Source organism: Theobroma cacao, chromosome 9 (assembly GCF_000208745.1).
Source record: "Theobroma cacao cultivar B97-61/B2 chromosome 9, Criollo_cocoa_genome_V2, whole genome shotgun sequence".
NCBI classification, from domain to species: Eukaryota; Viridiplantae; Streptophyta; class Magnoliopsida; order Malvales; family Malvaceae; genus Theobroma; species Theobroma cacao.
The window spans coordinates 37,357,765-37,380,157 of NC_030858.1; the positions used below are offsets into that span (position 1 = coordinate 37,357,765).

General features: G+C 34.5%; 3 protein-coding genes across 3 annotated transcripts; 2 read left to right on the top strand and 1 right to left on the bottom strand.

Annotated features, from left to right (window-relative positions):
- On the bottom strand, window positions 3,039-3,780 carry LOC18590877 (60S ribosomal protein L12-3). Its single transcript, XM_018126631.1, has one exon. The coding sequence runs from the start codon at window positions 3,710-3,712 to the stop codon at window positions 3,212-3,214; it is 501 nt and encodes a 166-aa protein (XP_017982120.1). The 5' UTR covers window positions 3,713-3,780; the 3' UTR covers window positions 3,039-3,211.
- Window positions 10,037-10,907, top strand: LOC18590878. The gene has a single exon (XM_007016680.2). The coding sequence runs from the start codon at window positions 10,115-10,117 to the stop codon at window positions 10,652-10,654; it is 540 nt and encodes a 179-aa protein (XP_007016742.1). The 5' UTR covers window positions 10,037-10,114; the 3' UTR covers window positions 10,655-10,907.
- On the top strand, window positions 14,977-20,690 carry LOC18590880 (protein SAND). Its single transcript, XM_007016683.2, has 14 exons — window positions 14,977-15,636; window positions 15,956-16,035; window positions 16,145-16,216; window positions 16,353-16,392; window positions 16,935-17,036; window positions 17,242-17,363; window positions 17,742-17,874; window positions 18,018-18,109; window positions 18,772-18,853; window positions 18,983-19,047; window positions 19,294-19,593; window positions 19,698-19,789; window positions 20,016-20,080; window positions 20,206-20,690. Exons 1-14 carry the CDS (start codon window positions 15,193-15,195, stop codon window positions 20,299-20,301), a joined length of 1,785 nt encoding a protein of 594 aa, XP_007016745.2. The 5' UTR covers window positions 14,977-15,192; the 3' UTR covers window positions 20,302-20,690.

Genomic DNA, 22,393 nt, shown 5'->3' on the forward strand with positions numbered 1-22,393 from the left:
AGAAGCCAACGATCTAAACACAAACTATGAAGAACTCCAAAAATAAGGGAAAATAAAATCGTTTGCTAGGATTCAAGATGGGACGAACAGGATATATAGTTATTAATGAAATTCAATACATCTGAGGTCGACGATAAACTTTTAACATTAACCCATTATCATTCGACTTATGAACATTCTCTTTAATTGATATACATCAATATACACAGGTACAGCTAGAATAATATATACACCAAAAACGTCAATTGCTACACTACTATGTTGGACATATATTTGATTATGATCCTCAACACCAGGAAGATATTGAGTACTTCATTTCCACGTCTCCTTTTAAGTTCATTTCCAGAACCAGGACGCCGACCCTGACAGCTAAAAAACTTACCATATAACCAAAAGCTAATCACTTATCGTCCTCCTCGTCGTCGTCATCATCATCATCATCCTCGTATTCTTCCGCTCGCTCTTCTCTTATCGTCTCTAGTTTTGGGGTATCGGAAGGCCTCAAAGGGAAGCCGATGAGGGATGGGGGTGCCTCGATCCAAGGCTTCATCATGTACCTGATCACCTCTCTAGCCATTGTAAAAACCAATCACAATACTAACAAGATCTCTCTTTCCCCTAAGGGGGCATCAGCTGAGAAAGAGAGGGGAGCTAAGGATCTCAGACAACGCGACTGCCAATGGCAAATGCAGATTTGGTAATGGGTTTTTCCTTCGAAAAGGGTTTAAGGAACGTCGTTGAGCAGAGGAGGAAGACAATGGGGGAGGTTTATATAGGAAAAGGAAACAAAGCAGGAGACCCATCATTGATGATGGAACATATCTAATTGTCGGCAAGGACCAAATCCACGTGGACTATGAGAGAAAGAGGAGTCAATGATTTGTTGCCTGAAATAGCAGGCAATCTAACTTCCTAGAAAACGAGTGGAACACGAGAGATATTTTTCTTGTTGAAAGTCGGAAAGTATCTTAAATTTGTTAGGGCAAACTCCATTATTAGAACCCAAGTTGTTCAACAAGATCCCCTAAAATCCTTACAGCAATCTAATCAAAAAAAGTTTTCCAACTTTGGGTGTTTAAGCTAACAATAGATTCTCAGCCTCCTTGACAGAATATGCTTATGAGGGATACATCAACAATGAAAATGACAAAACAATGAAATGCAAAGGTGCACCCAGCAACCAAAGGCACAGGGAAATGAAAGATAGCACCGAGAGGCAGAATCAAGAATAAACAAAGAGTTATAAATAAAAATGTGGAGAACCTTTGAAGACTACAACATCCCTCTTCTTTAAAAGTGAAATTTATCAAAAGTGGATTTCTAAGGTCTCCCAAATGGTTTAATTTCACTGTCTATTTTCTCAATTTACATGTGGGATCATTTACTAATCATAACCATGGTCATAAGGCCGAAAACTATGATTTATAGCGATCAATGAACTTTGCTGTTAGACAACCAAATCCACATTTAGATGCAAAAACAACAAAGGAGGTACCTTAGCAATGGAGTATATGGCTAAAATTCCATCTAGGTGCAAATGGCAGACCAAATCAAGAACAAACCATAATAAACAATTTAATGCAGTTCTACCCAACACCTGGTTTAAGAGATCTGCGAAGGATCCTCCCATCCTAGTTAAAGATACCAAGCTTTCAAAATGGCTCAGAACACATAATAAATACCTGAAGATACGGCAGCAGAAAGGGAGTTGTCTTCAACCTAAGATTAGATCCTATCCTATCCAAGATTCAATACTTAGCCCATTTCCCCTACCTAAAACCTACCATACAGAGGGGGAAAAAAAAAATACAAGGTCCTTCTGGTCACTAAACATCTACTTCGAAGACAGCTGTTCTCCGGTATTAAAACAGTATCATGCATATTCATAATATGGTCATACAGTCATGCTAAGGTCAATTATGATAAAGTCAGAATTTGATAACACCAACAGCTTACATCCTCCTACTTCTAACAAGCAATAGAAAATTCAATTATGATATCGTCCAATGAACAAAAAGCCTGAAACTGTGAAGTTAATCACTACTTTGGAACAAACGGTAACTTTTTATTCAGTTACACCTTATGCACAATGCTGCTCTCTCATTTCGACAATAACAGAATAGATCGAAACCAGAGGAGAAAATAACTTCAAGCAAAGACCTAAACCTCATTTGAACAATAACACACTAGAAAATTGAATTATGATACAGTACCACAAACAAAAAACCTGAAACTTTGAAGTTATCATTACTTTGGAACAAATAGAAATTTTTTATCAAGTTACACCTCATGCACAATGCTGCTATCTCATTTCAACAATAACCAAATAAATAGCAACCAGAGGAGGAAATGTTCAAGAAAAGACCTAGATCTCATTTGAACAATAACACAAGAAAAGACTAGCCCTGGAAACAAATGTGACCTTATGTTAGTAGATAATATGCAACCATCACACCTTCACGATGCATCATGAATCAAGAAAAACACTGCTATGCATATAAAAATTAAAGAAAAAAACATAAAACCAAGAACATTTAGCAATGATGCAAAACTTTAGCTCAGCAGATAAAACAAGAGTTAAACAGGTCAAGAAGCGCTGACTGCTGCAGGGCTGCCAACAGTAGCAGCAAAAGAATGAGCAACTCTCAAACTTCTATAAAGAAACTACGCCTGAATGCTACGTGATCCTTTGGCACCATCCCAATGAAACTTATTCTAAGTTATACGAGTAAGATTGTGATCAAACAGAATCCAACAAGTTTAGTATTCATCATAAAACCCAATCACCAAACCGACCGTGCAACACACCATTCTTAGCAGCAACATCCGAAAACAACCGCTCTATGATATCTAAATCATTTGTACCTAGTCAACCAGCAAACCAATGTAATTGACTTCCTAAAACACATTCAATAACTGAAACTCAACCAATATGCAACATTTTCAATTCATTTCTTCCATACCAAAGCATAAGCACCACCAAGACAATGCATTTCAAATAGGTATAGAAAAAGCAATAAGAAAAATACAAAACAATATAAATAAACATCACATCTATAGCCATTAAAGGACCCATAATTGTTAAAATCATCTAAATTAACCTCAAAAACAACCTCTGATAAAAATATCCGCAAATTGTCCAAAATCTTAAAATTAAACAAAATTAACAAAAGACAAACAGAATAATAATCTTAAAAAAAAAACAAACTTCTCACTCCAAAGGAACATCAACATCGCCATCATCGATCTCCTGCTGCAAATCTTTGGGGTCTTTCCCATCGACCGTACAACCAACAGAAACGCACGTGCCCAAAATCTCCTTAACCGTCCCTCTCAAATCCTTAGCCATCGACCTCGGCCTCATTACCTTAGCAATTTCGATGACGTCGTCGAGGCTGATGCTCCCGTTGTGTTTGATGTTCTTGGTCTTCTTTCGATCCCTCTCCGGCTCCTTCAAGGCCTTGATTACCAGCGCAGCCGCCGACGGGACCACCGTGACTTTAGCCTGACGGTTCTGGACGGTGAGCTTGACGGTTACGCGGAGACCCTTCCAGTCCTTGGCGGTTTCCTTGGCTATGTCTTCACCGATCTTTTTGGGAGAGAGACCGAGTGGACCGATCTTCGGAGCCAGCGAACTGGCTGCACCAACTTCGCCGCCGGTGACGCGGACGAAGACGTCGATGACTTGGGTTGGGTCGAACTTGGGCGGCATTGCTGGGCTTGCTCTTCGATGGAAAAGAGTAACAGCGGGGGGGCTAGGGCTTTCAGGAAATGGAAGAAAGGAAGAGTGGAGCTAATATAGCTAGGGTTTTTCTAACTAAATGTCCGATTTAACCTCTAAGGAAGCTCGGAAAAGCGAGAAATAGAGATGGGTGCTTTCGTAATTTCACTCTTGTAAGGAACTGCTTTGGGCTGACCAACTGGGCTACGGTTTTAAGTTCTTGGGCTTCTAGCCTTCTGCTGATGATTGGGTTGAACTAGGCTTATGAATATTGGGTTAGAAATCCAGACCATGTGAAAATAATCTATTTTCAGCCCATATTGTGAAAGCTATAACATCACAATATATACCAAAAAGAGAAAAATTATCTTGTTCATAGATAATAGAGTTTTAGAACTCTACAAACGAGGTTAGAGTATTGATATGTATCTCATTCGAGTATATTTGTAGAGGTTAATAGATCAATTATAATCAAACGGACATAAGACAATCATCTAATTCTGTTTATAAAATTAAAAATTTCACAGCTAATACATAAAATAATAATCCATCAAAAAAAAATTTCTTTTTGTAGTTTTTTTTTTTTATAATTAAGAGAAGGGGATTCAAATTCTATTCTTTAGACAAAAAGATTATACACTAATTAATAAATCAAATGATCTGCTCTTCGTAGTTATTTTTAACCAAATGATTTTTAAAATTCTCAATTTTTAAATTTATTTATTAAAAAATAATAACATTTAATTCGCTATTAATTTATAAATAGTGTCCGCGGACGGACGGTATATCTCATTGGCAGTGGTTTTATGTTTTGTTTGTGTTCCATGGATTTTTGGGTACATCTTTCTAGATATCGACTAAGCTATTGATCGAGCAGGAGAGGGGGACCAAAAGGTCAGCATAGCCAAGGCCCTGATGAGTTTCGTTTGTCTTGCAGCTGAATTTCAAGCTCGACGACAGAATTTTATCCATTCGCATGCATTCCAGTATTTGTTTTTCTTTTGGGTTTTGGGTGCTCACCATTTTATACCTTGTGTGCAAGTAAGCTTTGCTTGTGATGGAGATGGTGAAGGACAAGGACTGACACAGATATGGCAAATCTAGCTTAGTTGGGAAAACTCTTCTTTGGCATGTACCATTTGAAATTTAGTATCTGTCTCTTTAAGAACTCATCTAACTCTTCATCCCAACATTTGATTAAGTAATTTAAAAACACACAGCTCAAAACCCTAATTTTTCTCCCTTTTACTGTTCCTCCAAGGTGATCTAAATAAAAGTTGAAACCCAAGGTCTTGATTTGATCACTCGATGTCCTTAATGCTTGATACCTGAGTCTGGGTGCTGGCAAATGACAGCCATAAGGGTGAGGAGGAGGATAAAGTTTAACCAATAACTACGCATGGGGATAAGCATCATTGGGGGGATTGATTTCAAGTACCCAAAATGTAACTTTCACCGAGGAAAATAATGCAGAGAGAGACAGAGGAGTGATGGTGAGGAGGAGCTTCAAAGTTGCAAGTTACACGCACTTGACAGCCAAGGAAAATTGAAAATGGGGACTGCTGCTTTGGACCCCTCTCCTCCAAGAGTCAGTGTCCGTGATTGTCAGCCATCGGACTTGGGCAACTAAATTATACAATGCTATGGCCCCATATGGCGACCACACCAACCTTTTTTCGAATGAAAAGGAAAGCTTAAGAGGCTCTATACCTAACCTGCACGAAACTAGCTTTAATTTCCTTTTGTGGACATTTTTCCACCACCACAATAACACACTAGATATAGTTGTTTCTTCTCTTGGAAGAATACATTAGATATCCTCTCCACATCCCTTCATTTCTTTGCTCTTTTCTTAATCATTATATGATTTTTTCCCTAAAGAAAGAGACTCAAGCTTAATTCTTTAAAGTTGAGAATATATATATATATATATATATATATATATATATATATATATGCCTTTAACATTTGCCGAACTCGGTTATAGAATTTCATTTCGAACAGTATCTCTTTTTAGAAAAAACGAGTTCATGCCCGCATAATCCATGCTAAAAATATAAAATTTTAAATTTTAAATTACCATATTTTGAAAAATATAACAATTAAATCGCATGAAGACTCCTACATTAATAGATAATATAAATATCTCTTTCTAACTACCCATTTTATACAATTTTTATACATGTAATATAAATATACACTATATTAGTAGTTTTTTTTAAAAAAAAAAAACAAAAATAGTATCATGGATGTAACAACTTCATGTTGATTGATGTTATGTTGATGACGCGAAGAAGAAAACAATGTGATTTGAATAATTTTTGTTAGCCATTGGTTATACCAAATTCAATCAATGATGGAATTTTGCTTATCTTGGAAAAGATAGATTCAAAAAGATACATCATCTCTACCAAGCAATGTTAAACAGTTTGACTCTTGACAAAAGAAAAAATTACACCAAGGGGACAAGGAGCTTTAGCAACGATAGCACCGTCTTTGAAAGTTATTGTCGAAGATAATAATACGTGTTACGGTTCACATCAATTTGTAAAATATTATTTATTTTAATTTAATTTATAATAATAAATCAAAATTGATAATACTTTTATAAATTGCTGTGAACCATGACATCCTATATGGTCTTCCCGTCTTATTAAAACATCATTTCACGTCTCTTGAAACGAAACTCCAACAAAAGTTTTTACCACGCCACGCCTGCTGTTTTGCTGTTTTTCTTATGATTTTCCATTGATGTTACACCACAAATCACAAAGATTTGATTTCATGGTGGAATCATTTTTTTTTTTCTTGTATTTCTCTACTTTTTCAAAACCTCAGAAATGGTCACCATTTTTTTTCCAAGATAAGATTAAATATGTTATCCAATAACAAAAGAACTTGATTCTTTGTACCCATAGTTCAAGTTTAAGTCAATGTGTTAAGATCTGTTTGCATGGTAATAAGTGTCAAAAGATTTATGCTTTGGAAAGCAATGCTTGGTTAATAACCATGACTTTACATGAAAATGAAGAAGAAAGGGCTGGAGAATTCTAAAAGCAAAAACCCAATGTGAATATTGACTTTTATGCACTAGACACAAGTCATTATCATTTTTGTACAAGACAATAAAGAGAGTTTTAATATATAGTTTTGGATATTAGAGTTTTAGAATTCAAAAATTTTTAAGATAAAGTTTAAATGTATCACTCTATTTAGGGTTATTAATTGAATTTATCACCCATATTTAAACAAATACAATTTTTATTATTGTATTTTTTATTTGGCTCAAGGTACTTAAAGTTCAAATATTCTTTTTTTTTTCATTTTTTTCTCTTGGGTTTCTTCAAACTCTCTCATTATCGGAAGCTAACTCGGATAATTTTACCGGAAAATAATCATTTAACTATATATTGTCAGATTAAATACATTTATAAAATATCAAATTTTAAATTAATTTTTTTAACCTACTCTTAAGAAGATGAATTCAATTATCAACGAGTTAATAATAAAATCCGGGATTTGTCACATTAGGAACATTTTTACTATATTGTATGTTCCGTTTGTGGTAGTTCTTTGCTTGTAAATCAAAATCAGATGTTTAGATTAAAAATAAAAAAAAGTGATTTACATTATTTTAATTGAAATCTTGTGGTTTTTATTTCTTTCGGCAGATGCTGCAATAACTTAGGGTTTTAGCTTAGGTTGTTGCTTGGAATATATTTTAGTGCAGAAAAATATGACTGGTTCAATAAGAGAACCAGCTAGGACAATGATAGCTTAATATGATAATTAAGCTTAATTAATATAGCCATTAAAATAATTTTATTAAAATTAATCATCATTATTGTATAATAATAATACTGTTTTTGTTTCTTTACTGGATTTCGAATCCAAACAAGGCATTAGTCTATAATGTCAACATCCATAGCTTTAGGAGATTTACCCAATTTCGCCCAAAGGGATTGAAATTCTCGTTTTCATTTTCTTGCAAGCAGCTACAGTGATGATAGTGTGATTATTTGTTAATTTAATTAGTAATTATTAAAGGGTTTCGAGAAATTCAAAAAGCCGATAAAATTAACCCATAAATTTATGATTTTTTTAAAACATACATATATATATATAAATATATTATATCTTAAAATTCGTTTATAAATATTTAATCGTCGTGCTTACATACACATTGAATTTCGTTGCATGCTATTAGTAAATAATAATATTTGTAAATGTTTAATAAAACGAAAACACTTTTAATTGATAGTCAAAGTTCTATGAGTGCTAAGGTGGCCATGGCTGACCATGACTTCTTGTTTCCTTTCTCGATTGAATATAACGAGAGTACATATATTTCCACATAAAGGGTTTGGGAAAATTCGCAGAAGCCAGGATGAAACACGTTATTTGCGATTGTTTAATGCATATATATATGTATAAATTCAATCATAAATATTTGATAGTCACATTTACATACACATTAAATATCGATGCATGTTACGTGTTCATAATACATTTAATTAGATTATTTATAGATATTGACATGTGAAAATATGTAAAAAAAAATTATCATAAGTATATATAATAATGACTCCAAACTCTTGAAATGTTCAAGGCCTAGTAATTTACAAAAGAATGAGAGATCGTTTTCATGGCTATAATTTTGAAGGGGATTGAACAACATGCAATCACTTAACCATAGATCAAATAGGAACCATAACTTTTTATTCTTATTATGATTATTATTATTATTATTATTATTTTAATTCAAACATTCTAATATCATCATCACTCACTTTTTCTTTTTTTATGGTCATGGGAACAGAATTTAATTATAATCATAGAATTTCCACTTAACTTTTTGATTTGGGGGAACCAAAGAATATTATGCGAAGATTAACACCTTTGGAAATGTCACTATTAACACTCATTTTTATTCCTTTATGCCATGCCAGCTTGCCATATCCCATTCTCATCCCAATCTTACAATCATGAACTCCCCTCAAAGAATCAAAATCTCCTTTCTCTTTTTCACTCCCATTCATGAAAATTAATCAACCCAATTTTTGTTTAAAAAAATTAAACATGCATATGCTTTCATTCACCGATCAAGATGAAAAAAAGGATAAATTTAGATTTTAATTATACTATATTAGATAATATTTTTCATATAATATATTTTTTAAAAAATATTTTATTAAAAAATTTAATTATATTTTTTCATGTTTATAATAGTATCACAAATGCAGTCTTTATTAATATATACAATCTTTATAAATACATTTTATTTAGAAACAAAACCTAATCATTTAGATAAAGGTTTTTTTTCTCGGGGATAAGTCATTTACGAAGGTGACAAGAACAAAAAATAATAATAAATTTTAATTTATTACATCTTTATCAAATTTTTTTGAAAATTATTTAATAAATGATATTTTATTTATAAAATTATAAATTTCATCTAATTAATCTAAAATATAATTACTTAAAAAAGACAATTATTCACAAGCAAAACGTGAAATTCAGTTCAACGTTCAACAGTTCATAAGCTCCACACGGGCGGCGGTGAAACAAGACAATTCTCTAAATCCAAATTCTCGCCTAGCGATATATCGACGAGATGTCCAGGATCCAGCCAGCTGGCAAACCAAATCGCGCTAGATCCAAGTGGGAGAGAGCGAAGAAAAAAAAAAGGAACGGGAGGGCCCCAGTTCACGTGCGATCACGCTCGATACCTTACAAGAAACGGCTGAAAGCCACGTGTAACCCCTAGCCCATCATCGACACGTGTCGCACTCCTCGATCGTCTAAACCGGGACCACCGTTTGTCCTCCTTCCTAGAACCAGGTCAGGTGAACCCCCACTCAACAATTTTTTGTCACGTCACGACAAAATCGTACGAAGCTTTTGTTTCTCGGAAGGGACAAAAATTCGTTTTTCCAACTTTACCCCTCCCCCTCACACCCGTCTAGTTCCTTTGGCAAACGTACCACGTGGCATCCATCTGTTGTTTTTCTTAAATCCACGTGGCCTTATCAAGCCGGTCGAGTGAAAACTCCGGTTGTTAGGGAAATACTTTAGTTTTCCAGTTAATCGGATAAAACAGTTTGAGACGAAGTTTATCTGGTTTCAACGGCCCAGAGGAGAGGAAATTTGCGTACACGTGAAAGCCGAAACAGCGGATCAAAACTACCCCGAACCAGGAAATCCTACGTGGCGTTTCTTTCGAAACGGTGGGGCGTTTCTGTAATTTTTGGATTGAGCCAGCCAGTCTTATCCATTAGGAAGCCAACCTTTATAAAAGCAGATCGAAATGATCAGAACTTAAGAGGAAAGAAAAGGGAACACTGAAGAGAACAAAAAAAAGGAATTAATTTTAATTTGTTTAAAATTATTTTGATGGCGAGTAGCAAAAGCTATTACTCGAGACCGAACTGCCGATTTCTGTCGGGCGATCAACAACTGCAAGCGACGCGGAGGCATGACTCGGCGGCGGCATTCGAGTTTGAGGAGTCGGACATTTACAGCAACTCGGCCTCGACTCGCTCTGACTCGCCCGAGCTTCGCACCAGTAGTCGAGTAGCAAAAAAGACGTCGACGAAGCGCGGCGGCGGCGGCGGAGGAGTAGTAGGAGGGGATTCCGGAGTGGGAGGAACGCCGTCGTCGTTGCCGGTCAACATACCGGACTGGTCGAAGATTTTGAGGGAAGAGTACAGGGACAACCGGAGGAGATCGGAGAGCGACGATGATGACGTGGAAGGAGACGATTGGTCGGAAGGAGGAGTTAGGATTCCGCCTCACGAGTTTTTGGCAAAGCAAATGGCGAGGACGAGGATCGCGTCGTTCTCTGTTCACGAAGGCATAGGGAGGACTTTGAAAGGAAGAGATCTGAGGAGGGTCAGAAATGCAATTTTTGAAAAAACCGGGTTCGAAGATTGAAAACCAAAAATAAAAAAGAGTAAGCAATTTTAGATTCATATTTAATTCCCCTAGAAAATTTTAGTCACTTCTTCTTCCTTTTCTTTCCTTATAAGTTACAAGGTTTTCCTTTTCCCTTATCTTTTTGCCACTGTGATATGATCAAGAGGATCATTTCCATCCCTGTAATCCTAACTTCGAGCTTTCTATGAGATTTTGCGGAGATAAATTTTCCAAAATTCATATAAATTTATGCAGTCTGATTGATTTTCCATTTTCGAATTTGAAACAAATTTTTTGGTTCAACGCTTTTGATGGCATATTGGTACTAAAATGGCAAGTTGGCTCGTCGGGTTAAGTCATCGGCGGGGCTTGGGGTTTTGATATCGGTGGGGGTTGGTAAAGAAAAAAATATATAGAGGCGACGATCAGCAAGGACGACGGTCCCTCTTCGTAACCTTGTTTTATATGTAACTTCGATTTCGTCCTTGAATTCGAAAATATGTAACTGAAAAGTGGATAACTGGTAAATTAACGTAATAATATGGAGGTAATATTGCAAAGTGGATAATTATATTTTTGAATGATACGCAAATTGGATAAGACAAAGATATTTAAGAGATAGATAAGTTTGGATATGTCGGGATAAGTATTAGCCAAATGTTACTGAAAATTTTAATTTATGTTAATTTGTAGATTAGTCTCAAATCTAAACATCGGATCTGGTAATTAATTGATTATTAGAGGAGTATATGTAATAATGATGTGTATTTGGGTGGTAATGGGATTTAAGCAACCTCTAAATAATTGAAAGCATCGATCGTTGAGCCTGCAATAATGGTTTGCGTAATTCGTCGCTGATTTGGTAGCGGAAAACGACTTACGTGGCGAACTGCTTAATTTTGATCCGAAATAATTCTTTTACTGAATTGGACTTTTGAATTTTGGACTAAAATTTCAAACCCCATTTTGCGGATTGAGAGTTTGATATTTTTATCCTTAATCTAGTGGAAAATAAAAATTATCAAGTCAATTGCTCTAGATATGTCAACTAGCAATTTATTTACCTTTAAAAATGAATAGTGAACCTTACCTAATCAATTAAATGTGTTATGACCTACAATTGACTTTAATTACACATAAATTAATTAAATAGTCGAACTCACCTAGAAGATTTTAATTTTATTTATCCTTGAAATAATATATATTAATTAAATTTTTATATAATGTTTTGATTGCATTACATTAGAAAATAATCAATGCTTAGAAGCTTTATATATATAAATTAAAAAATTATGCAATTTTTTGTGGCACTCAAGGGCAATGTCATGAACAAAAGCATTGATGTTTTTCTCTAAAATTTGCATTCAATTTTCCAACTTATGGTGTGTGAATCATTGAATATTTCTATTTTTTGGTCCATGGCTAGTAAATATTTCACTTATGCATGTCTCTGTACATTTTGTACTCCTACCAAATTAGAAAGGTACTTACCCCATCTCCATTTACACTCAACAATAAATTTCCAACAATTTGTGCTCAAAACCCATCAATTCATATACCATGTCAAAGTGTTAGGATCATAGTTTGGTCTTAACCCCAATTATAAAGAAGTTAGTGAACTTTAATTGATTTATGGAAAAATACGTGTTAAGTTATGTTAATAAATCATAGATGTATTATGAATAATTCAAAATGAAAACTCAAAAAGTACTTAAAACACATGTAGATAAATTAAGAGAAGACGAATCTTATTTGATTAATTTGATAATACAATCAATTCGATGAAAATTTATTAAATTTTTATCCGAACAGACAGATTAAGACATGAAAACATCCCCACATATCAAGTCCTCCACGGACGAAAATTGTTTGGACAAATTTTGGTATCACATGAACTTTAACTTGGTGCTAGGGGACATTCCAAGCCACTAAAAACCAATAATTCTTAAATCATAATAAAAAAGGAAAAAGGCAGAATAAAAAAGAAAAAGCAAAAAAAAAAAAAAGTAACGCCGGTGAAGAAAGAAACTAAAAGAATAAACGAGGAAAAAATTGTGAACCGTTAGATTAAACGTTTGTTACGTGGATGAAGACAGCGACGGTTAGTTGACCATTTCTGTCGTCTGAAAACGGCTTGTGTGGGTGAGAGGTTTTCTTCGCGTTACGTTCGCCCGTCGTTTTCGTCGCCCGGTCTTTTTCTCCCTTTTATGACGACATGGGAATATGAAACTGTTTTTCTTTTGTAAGATTAGTCGCACTGATATTGTCACCAGCAGTCTGACAGTCTTTTCGTGCTGTAGCTATGACGTGTTAGGTAAAGTCAGTGGGCCCAGCCCAAAGAAAAAAATCGTGTGGGCCCATCGTAGATTAGAAATAGAAGCTCTAACAAAACTTGAGCCTAAGGTCATTTTATATAAATAAATAAATAATATATAAATTACAATACAAATTTCTTTCTTAAATGGTATAGGTGTCACATGTACTTTCAACTTAAAAAACATGTTTATTAAGTTGAGGAAGAATTTTATTTATAAACTCCATACTTAACTCATTTCTTATTGATATTAGATTTATGACAAAGAAAGAGTGTTACGGACTTACGATTTAATTTAAAGATATTTACTCAAAGTTTATCGTGTCCGAATAATTTTTTGTATCTAAACATTAATTGTTGCATTGCAACATCTTTATTTTAACGGTATTCTTAGAGACATAATTTAATATATGCTAAATATGAAATATTTTTGTTCGAGAAGCATTTAGGGTTTTATTTATTAAAGAAGAAACAATGGGAATCAACCAAGATATTAAATTATAGTGAATTATAAGCCCATTTTGGGAGGAACAACTCCAGTACTAATATTTCTTTTTATTCACAACTTGATTTAAAAGAGAAAGAGGAATCTTGAACTAAGGAATAGAGAGTGAATCCATCCAATGGTGTTAGAAGAGATAAAAAGTTTGGTTTGTGGGAACTTTATCAGATCATTAAAAGTGTCACAACTGAGGTGACAAACAACATAGAATTTTGGATAAACTTTGATGCCTTTAATGGCAGAATATCTTTTGGTAGCTTAAGCATTGCTTTTCCCTTTATTTTTTCCAACATTTTTTTAATATATAATAAGCAAGACAAGAGCCCAAAATCAAAGCAAATTTTGCATATATGCTGTGGGGGTAAGATGACTCTTGGTTCCCCAAAAAGGCCAGTTGGTATTATCTAATTGAAATAATGATAAAAAGAAATTTTTTTTCTATTATCAATTGATTTTAAATTAAATATCCGTTTTAAAAATTTAACTCTCAAACAAACTTTATTGCCATGAAACTATCTTATAATTGATGATGCTAATTCTTTATGATATGAGTCTGCAAAACCAGATTCTGTCAGTTCAAATCCATGTCAGTGGAAGCTTTGGGTGACAGCATATATACCAAGATAATGAAAAAGCTATTCCTTTTGAAAAAAAAAAAAAGGATCTGAATTGGCTGAAGTTAATGCATTTGTGATGTTCAAGGGAGAGCTGACAAATCACAGCAATCAAATATGGTCTGAGGGTTGCACTTGGCATAAGATAAACCCATTCTGCCTGTTCTTTTCTTTATGAAAATCAAAGAAAGTTTCCACAAAACTTGTTTCTCACCCTGAAGTTTTAACTTTGGTTCTTCTTCTTCCCTAATTGGCTGGAACTGTACCCTGTGCTTTTGTTTTCCATTGTTTCATGGCTTCTGATTCATTCACAGAGTTTGCTGACCTTCTTCTGCAAATGGAAAGTGATGTCACAAAAGGGTTCTCTGGGAACCCAAATTTGGAAACAATGTTAATGTTTGGAACTTGGAAAGCTACAAATAATGGACGGAAAGGGTTTTTGGTATAGGACTAAGTACGAAGCAATCTGGCAAAAGAGGTTGGGAAAAGAGGGTGCAGCTGGGAAATGGGCATATGACCTTATAAAGTTGGAGCCTAGGACCAAAGTTGGGGGGCCTTCTTTCCAACCCTTTTTATGTGGGTTTACTTGGAGCCCAATAATTGATCATTAAAGGGCTCCTATCTTTGTCCAATTATTACATTACAATTAGTTAATCAAAATCATGAATTGTGTAAAATTTATCAAAATAGTATATAATGCTCCTATTTATAAATAGCAGGCCTTCCATATGAAAATTTTATTCGAACTTGATTATATGATATTTTATTTTATTTAATTAGATAGAAAAAGGCAGGATATCCGATCATAAAATATTGGAATTTCGATGTCAAATGTGAAAGTCATGCCCAAACCCTGGCGTGGCTCGGGCCCAAAATGCAAGCTGAACCGGCTCGTTGCATTTACTCTGGGACACCTACTAGTCAATCATCAGGAAAGGAGAAAATGCAGCAAACAAAGCAAAGGACGAGAGCCAAAGAGAAACCAACCAAACGGAAAACAGCAAACGACGACTGGTAGGCAGCAAAAGCTGAAAGAGTAGTAGTAGTGGTGGTGGTAGTGAAATCCAATCCCCGTAATACCAATTCTCCCGATTTTTCATTCGATTTCCAGAGGGGAGGGGGGGGAATGTCGTTGGATTCCAGCTCATCTTCGTCTTCTGGTGATGAGTACATCGAGGAAAACCCTAATTCTAATCCCAAAATGGTGGATGAGCGGTTCGAAGTGTTGACATTGACTGAACCGGTGGAATTGGAATCTAATCATCGGGGAGATGGCAGCGAAATCGAGAATGGATCGTTGAATCGGGAGAGAAACGGCGGGGACGAGGACGACGATCGGTTACGAGTGGAGAATCAGGAAATCTTCGGCGATGCAGGGCCTTCGAGTCCCAGCAGCAGCGGGTACGCCGGGGAGAGAGGGAGCAGCAGCGCCACGAGCGCGTCGAGGATCGATGAGGCGAGTGAGATTGATGATAATGAGATTCGGGAAGTTAGGAACGATGGTTCGCTCGAAGGAATCTCGGATTCTCAGGCCTCCTCCTGGGTTCCCGGTAAACGCCACATCGATGAGGTAAGCCATTTGCATTTGCTTCTTTCTTGTTGATAATATAGAGAAAATGTTTGGTTTAGCTTGTTCTTATCCGAATTCACTGGTTGGTGTAATCATGGTCGTTTATATATTTATGAACTGAATTTTAGAATTGGGATCATTTATGAAGTTTTGGATTATTCAGTAACGATTTTATTCTTTGAATGTTCATTTGAATGTTAGTGCTATTTGCCATTCATCGCCACGACTCATAATAAAAAAAAGAATGAGAAAACGAAGAAGCTATTTTAAAGAATCCTTGCTATATTATGTCATGTTTGATTTATAAGTGAAGTGACAGGATGATGCTTCGATATCATGGAGAAAGAGGAAGAAGCACTTCTTTATTTTGAGTAATTCTGGCAAACCAATATATTCCAGGTTTGTCACTAGTTCCTAAGAATGCCGGCATTGTGCATCATGTGTGCAATTCAATATGGTCTGCTTACTTATAAATCCTAATTTATGTACTTCTGTATTTGATTTCCAGATATGGAGATGAACACAAGCTAGCTGGTTTTTCAGCAACGCTACAAGCCATTATTTCCTTTGTGGAGAATGGGTACTTGGCTGGATCTAGCTTACTTAGTTTTTAGTAATGATTCTTGCGCTTAATCAAATGCAATTTTTTTGGGTTACTTTTTCCTTCGATGTCAGTTCTTTGAAGGATTTTTAACATTTCAATCATTGTTTTTCAGGGGAGATCGTGTCAAATTGGTTAAGGCTGGAAAACACCAGGTATGATTATATTTGCTTCTGACTTGAAATTTATGTTATTTGAAGTTTTTGGCTCTGTAATCAATTATTATTAGTCTACTTGCATTTGAACTACTTTCTCATTCACTTAGTCGTTAAGCTTTTACATAGAGACCTTTTGAAGTTTTTCTTTTCACATATTGAATACTTTAGAAACAAACAGTGAGAAGCTGCAATATTGTATTAATCAAATTATTTTCTTGATAGATTCATTAGAGGTGGTTGAACTTTAAGCCTCAAAATGATTCTTCTTACATTCGGAAAGGCTTATTACTGTCAAGTTTTTCGAAAGAAAAGTGAATGGCATGATAAAAGAATGTCCGATACTAAAAGAGGCACATTTACGTGAAATGTCACTGTTGTCCTCATTAAAAAAGCACATCTTGCCCAAAAACTGTCACTGTTTCTTATTCTTTTGGTATAGAATGCCTAAACATGAAAGGGCCTACTTTAAAGCTGACAGAATCAAGCCTTGTTTTTTGATCAATTGAATAAGATATGCAATGACATATTTTTTTGTTCAGGTGGTCTTTCTTGTGAAGGGACCAATTTATTTAGTTTGTATCAGCTGCACAGAGGAGCCTTTTGAATCATTAAAAGGACAATTGGAGCTTATTTATGGTCAGGTAGCTCTTGCAGTCTCCCTTGCAAATCTCTACTTCTGGACTGATTAACTTGGCTGCCACTGCCTATTCAAAGCTTGCAAATTTCCTCTGATTATTTTATTTTTCACTAATCATTATATTTGATCACCTCTATGTTTATTTCTTTATGACAGTCACCCAAAAGTACTTATCATACTCACTTTGATTGGTTATGAAATGGATGCAGATGATACTTATCTTAACAAAGTCCATAAATAGGTGCTTTGAGAAGAATCCTAAGTTTGATATGACACCTTTGCTTGGAGGAACAGATGTTGTTTTCTCTTCCCTCATCCACTCCTTCAGTTGGTGCGTTTTTATTGGGTTTTTCTTGCATGTCTAAATAATGTTGGAGCTCCCCTCTCCTCTCCCCACTCCACTAACCCCCTTCTGCTTTCTTTCTTAACCTTTGAAAACAAATCTACTTGAGTTTTGACTTATATTAAGTCAATTGCAAGATTATGGGTCCTGGTTGTTTAACCATTTGTTGCATTTTATCCCCAATTGAAATTGTTGGTTATGCATAGAGAATGAGGATAACATGTGTTTGCGTTTACAAATTTATGTTACTTGGTGTTATTGATGAGATGTGGTGTGAATGCCATTATTTCCTTTTCTTTTCCTTTCTTTTCATATTTGACCTGGATGGTACCTTCTAAACCCCCTTTTTTTTTTGGCTTTATCCAGGAACCCAGCTACATTTCTTCATGCATACACTTGTCTTCCTCTTGCTTATGCGACAAGGCAAGCTGCAGGTGCTATATTGCAAGATGTTGCTGATTCAGGGGTACTATTTGCAATACTAATGTGTAAACACAAGGTAAAACTCCCTCATCTTTTTTTACCCTTTTTTGCCCTGTAAGTAAGCCCAGCAACAGTTTTGTCATTGTTACTTTCTGGTTTAACTCCATAAAATAATATTTTACTGTTTGGAGCATTTTACTGACCTGAAGTTAGTTTCAGGTTATCAGTCTGGTTGGTGCACAAAAGGCCTCACTTCATCCTGATGATATGTTGCTACTTTCGAACTTTGTGATGTCATCGGAGTCATTTAGGTTTGTAGAATTAACTTTAATAGGTCTTTAATCTCCTTTTAGTGGTTAACTCTAGAGCATTTGAAAGCATATGCCTTCAGAAGTACATGGAATATCATTGTTCTGTCTCAGTACCACCTCCTAAATAATTTCCTTAGCAGGGTAGTGGAAAGCAGTAATGCTGACTTTTTTGGTTTGATAGTCTCTGGGTGTTAAGTGGATTTCTAGCTAAACACTGTTTGGTCAATGAATAACCTCAACCCTGTTGTATCTAAATGGTCTTCCTAATATACCACATTGAATTCTTAAGTTCAGAAACTTTTTTGCATGCTACAAGCAATTAAGATTTTTTTACTAGCTTTTTATCCCTCCAAAAATAAAAAAAATTTTACTAGCTCTTTTGTTGTTTTGTGGCACTCTTGATATCTGCAGTTTTAGCTGTGCTTATTATATATAAAAAGGTTGTCTTTAATAGCCCCATATTACATATAATTGGCCAAAATCAATTTCATGACAATTTAGAACTTAATAATCAAGTCTCAATTCTGTGTAGTCTTCTCTTTATTTCTTCTTTATTTTTTCCTCTTTTTCTTTTCTATAACGATCAAGCAGACTTAATGTTGTTTTCAGGCTAATGATTTTGTGGGCTTCTTGTTCTTATAAGATTTTCATGCTTTATGCAGGACATCAGAATCATTCTCGCCAATTTGCTTACCAAGATATAATCCTATGGCCTTTTTGTATGCTTATGTGCATTTTCTTGATGTGAGTGATACTTGGTTAACAATATGTTAATTTTATGCAACTTCTGCTACATACAATGCTGTAAATATGTTTGCCATATGGTGGTCATACCAACAGCACAAAGATAACAAATCTACTTTATTGTGGCAGGTCGATACATACTTGATGTTGCTTACTACCAGTTCAGATGCCTTCTATCACCTTAAAGATTGCAGGTAAATTGAATTCTTCTAATTTGATCATGATATTAGTGAACTGAGCATATAATATTCCCATTTCCTACATAAAATGAGTGCATACGTTGAGGCTGAGCTATGTCTATGTGACAAGATGGAAATATATCCAGATTTAGTTGTCTCTATGCCTTACTGGGGAATGCACTTCTTAGCTCTCTATGTAGAAATATAAATGTTTATTCTCTTCCTCTCTAGACTGTTGAGAATTTGACTGAAATTTTATAGGATTCGCATAGAAATGGTCCTTTTGAAGTCCAATGTTCTTAGCGAAGTTCAGAGATCAATGATAGATGGTGGTATGCGTGTTGAGGATTTGCCCATTGACCCATTGCCTCGATTAGGATCATCTCCTCATCTAGGCCAGCAAAGACCTCCAACAGATTCTCCTGAGAGGCCTACGGAACCATTTATTGGCATTGGTGGTCCTGCTGGACTTTGGCATTTCATTTATCGTAGTATATATCTGGATCAATATGTATCCTCTGAGTTCTCACCACCTCTTAACAGTCCCCGGCAACAGAAAAGGTAAAACTCTTAATCTTGTGGCAGTTCAATTGCTTCTTTCATATTGAATCTATTGTATTTTGCTTCGTGGTGTTTAGTTGGATAATTGGTTTCTTGTTATGCAGATTGTATAGAGCTTACCAGAGACTGTTTGCTTCCATGCACGATAAAGGAATTGGGCCCCATAAAACTCAGTTTAGAAGAGATGAAAATTGTGGTAATTCTTTCTCTTATAAATTTTGCTGACATCTGAACTATAACTAAATAGTGAAAGTTAAGTTTTGTTACGTTTTTGTTTTTGTTTTGCTGCTTGAATGTCCTTTCTGCATTCAATATTTACGCTTTTTCACTGTTCTCTGGTTAATGGACAACAGTTGCTTATAACCACACAGTTTTTATTTTGCAGCCTTCATAAAATTAATGTGGTTATTTTTATGTGTCAGTTTTACTCTGCTGGGTCACACAGGATTTTGAACTCTATGCAGCATTTGATCCACTTGCAGACAAGGTTTGCTTTTGCATATAGTATATCTTTCTCATTTACCTTGTTCAAAGTTCAAATCACGTCTTAAATACATACTGAATGCTTTTTCTGTACAAAGAGCTTTAAAGTTTCATTTATGTTACGTGCAGGCTCTAGCCATAAAGACTTGCAACCGGGTTTGTCAATGGGTAAAAGATGTGGAAAACGAGATCTTTTTGCAGGGAGCAAGCCCCTTTTCATGGTGACATGTCCATTGTGTAATACAGAATGTACTCTTAGCTTTTTTAACCCACACATTCCGTCATAGTAATTTTTCTGCCCTATACACCTTAGAATTTCAGGATACCCCTAGTTAGTTGGCCAATTGAATGATTCACCTTCTAAAGATTTGCTCTTTTCTTTTCTGTTTCCTTTTAAATAATCAGGTACCATAATAAATCATAAGTTGCAAGAGAAATTCCAAATTATGCACTTTCTCTATCTTTCTTTCTAACTGAAACAGTACTTTGTATTGGTTTGGTTTGGTTGATAGATCTTTGGTGCAATAGACGGGACAAAATTAGCTCTTCCAAGTGCCAAATGCTGTATCATGATTTACAACTTGTTATATATTTATTCTTCTCATGTTTTACCAGTCTTTAATTTCTCTCTTTTATCTTCCTTCTTTTTCTTGCCCCTGGTCTTGATTTTTATAAGAATCTACTTCCGTTGTTGTCTTATTTGGACAGAGAAACTGAACATTCAGAATTAGGTCGAGTTTTCCAGGTCAAATATTCAATACATCTCGATGATGATTGCAATCCCAAACTTTAGTTCAATCCGTATCATTTTCGTCCCTTCATCTAAAGCCACCCTTACAATCATTGGAATGGCTTCATTGCATAGAAGCATTGTATCCATCTACCCATCTACCTAGTCTCTGAGTGAATTCACACTTGGTTTTAATGGCAGGAACCAAATCAGTTCTGGGTTTCTTATTCTTTCCCCAACCTTTCAACCTAAAGGTAATAAAAGAGCGTGGGTCAGAGAGCAGTGGGTCAGGAGATAAAACCAAGGCGTTTTCAATGGGGCAATGGTCATTCTGTGAAGTGAATTTATTGAAGTTCAGTAAAACTAAATACCACCCACTGCCTGCAATTCTTAGAATACAGAATCCTATCTCTGTGTATATATAAAGGAAAATAATTTCCATGCCGTTTGCATTTATTAGGTTTGGTTTTGGCCTTACTGTTGTTTCGTTTTGTAGAGAATTTCTTTGCACATGACATTCTCATACTTCACCTTTTGCCTCTCTAAAATGCACTTCTTCTATTTCTTTTGTTTTATGATTGACTGATACACTCACTAATATAATATAATATAATGTATTTTTTAAAAAAATAATTTTTATATAAGGCATAAATATAAATTAACTCAATTGCAACAAAAAATACTTTGATTTTAGGTAAAGAAAATAATACATTACAAATTTTCTCAGCGTTGTAAAATTTTTAAATTATCAATATTACAAAATATATATTTTTTATATATGTAATTAAACGATTATTCGTTTAAGAATCTTTCTTCAACATTGATAATTGTTTTCTCAAAATATTATTTTATTATTTTTCTATATACATATCTAATTACTATATCAGTATAAGAAATTTCAAATAATAAATAAATTCTCTATCATAATCACAAACTATTTAAGAAAATAATTACTCACTAAATTCTCTATCATATTCTATATTGACTTGATATATATTTTCTTTTTTAAGTATCTAGTAAAAACAAAATAAAAAAAGAAATTAAAAATTTAAACTATATTTTTTATAATATAATCAAAATCATAGAAGTAAACAAACGTTTTAATTACATTAAATCACCCCCACGAAAAAACTAATAGTAAATTCTCCGACTAAAAGAGAAAACGTAGAAGACCATCTGAACTCTGCTTTGAATAGAAGACCGTGTTTGGCATTTCATTTAATGCAAAAATTAATTGAACCCCAAAGACTTTTTCCCCATTATTCATTTGTTTTTCCATCTTAGATTTCGTCAAAAGCTATTAAAAAAAAAAACCAAGAGATTTATATTCAATTTAGATTCCGTATATTATCTGTATACTAAATATTATCGTTTCATTGATAAATAAATTTAAAAATAAAAAATTATTGAAATTAATATTAATTTTGAAAAAAAAAATTCAAAATTTTACTCTTACATATCTATGAACTGATATTTCTGTGATTAAGTGATAATATATGTATTATACATGAATGATATATCAAAAATAAATAAATAAATAAATAAAATCAAATACCCTCCTTAAAGCTAAGTAGTGGCATTTTCGTA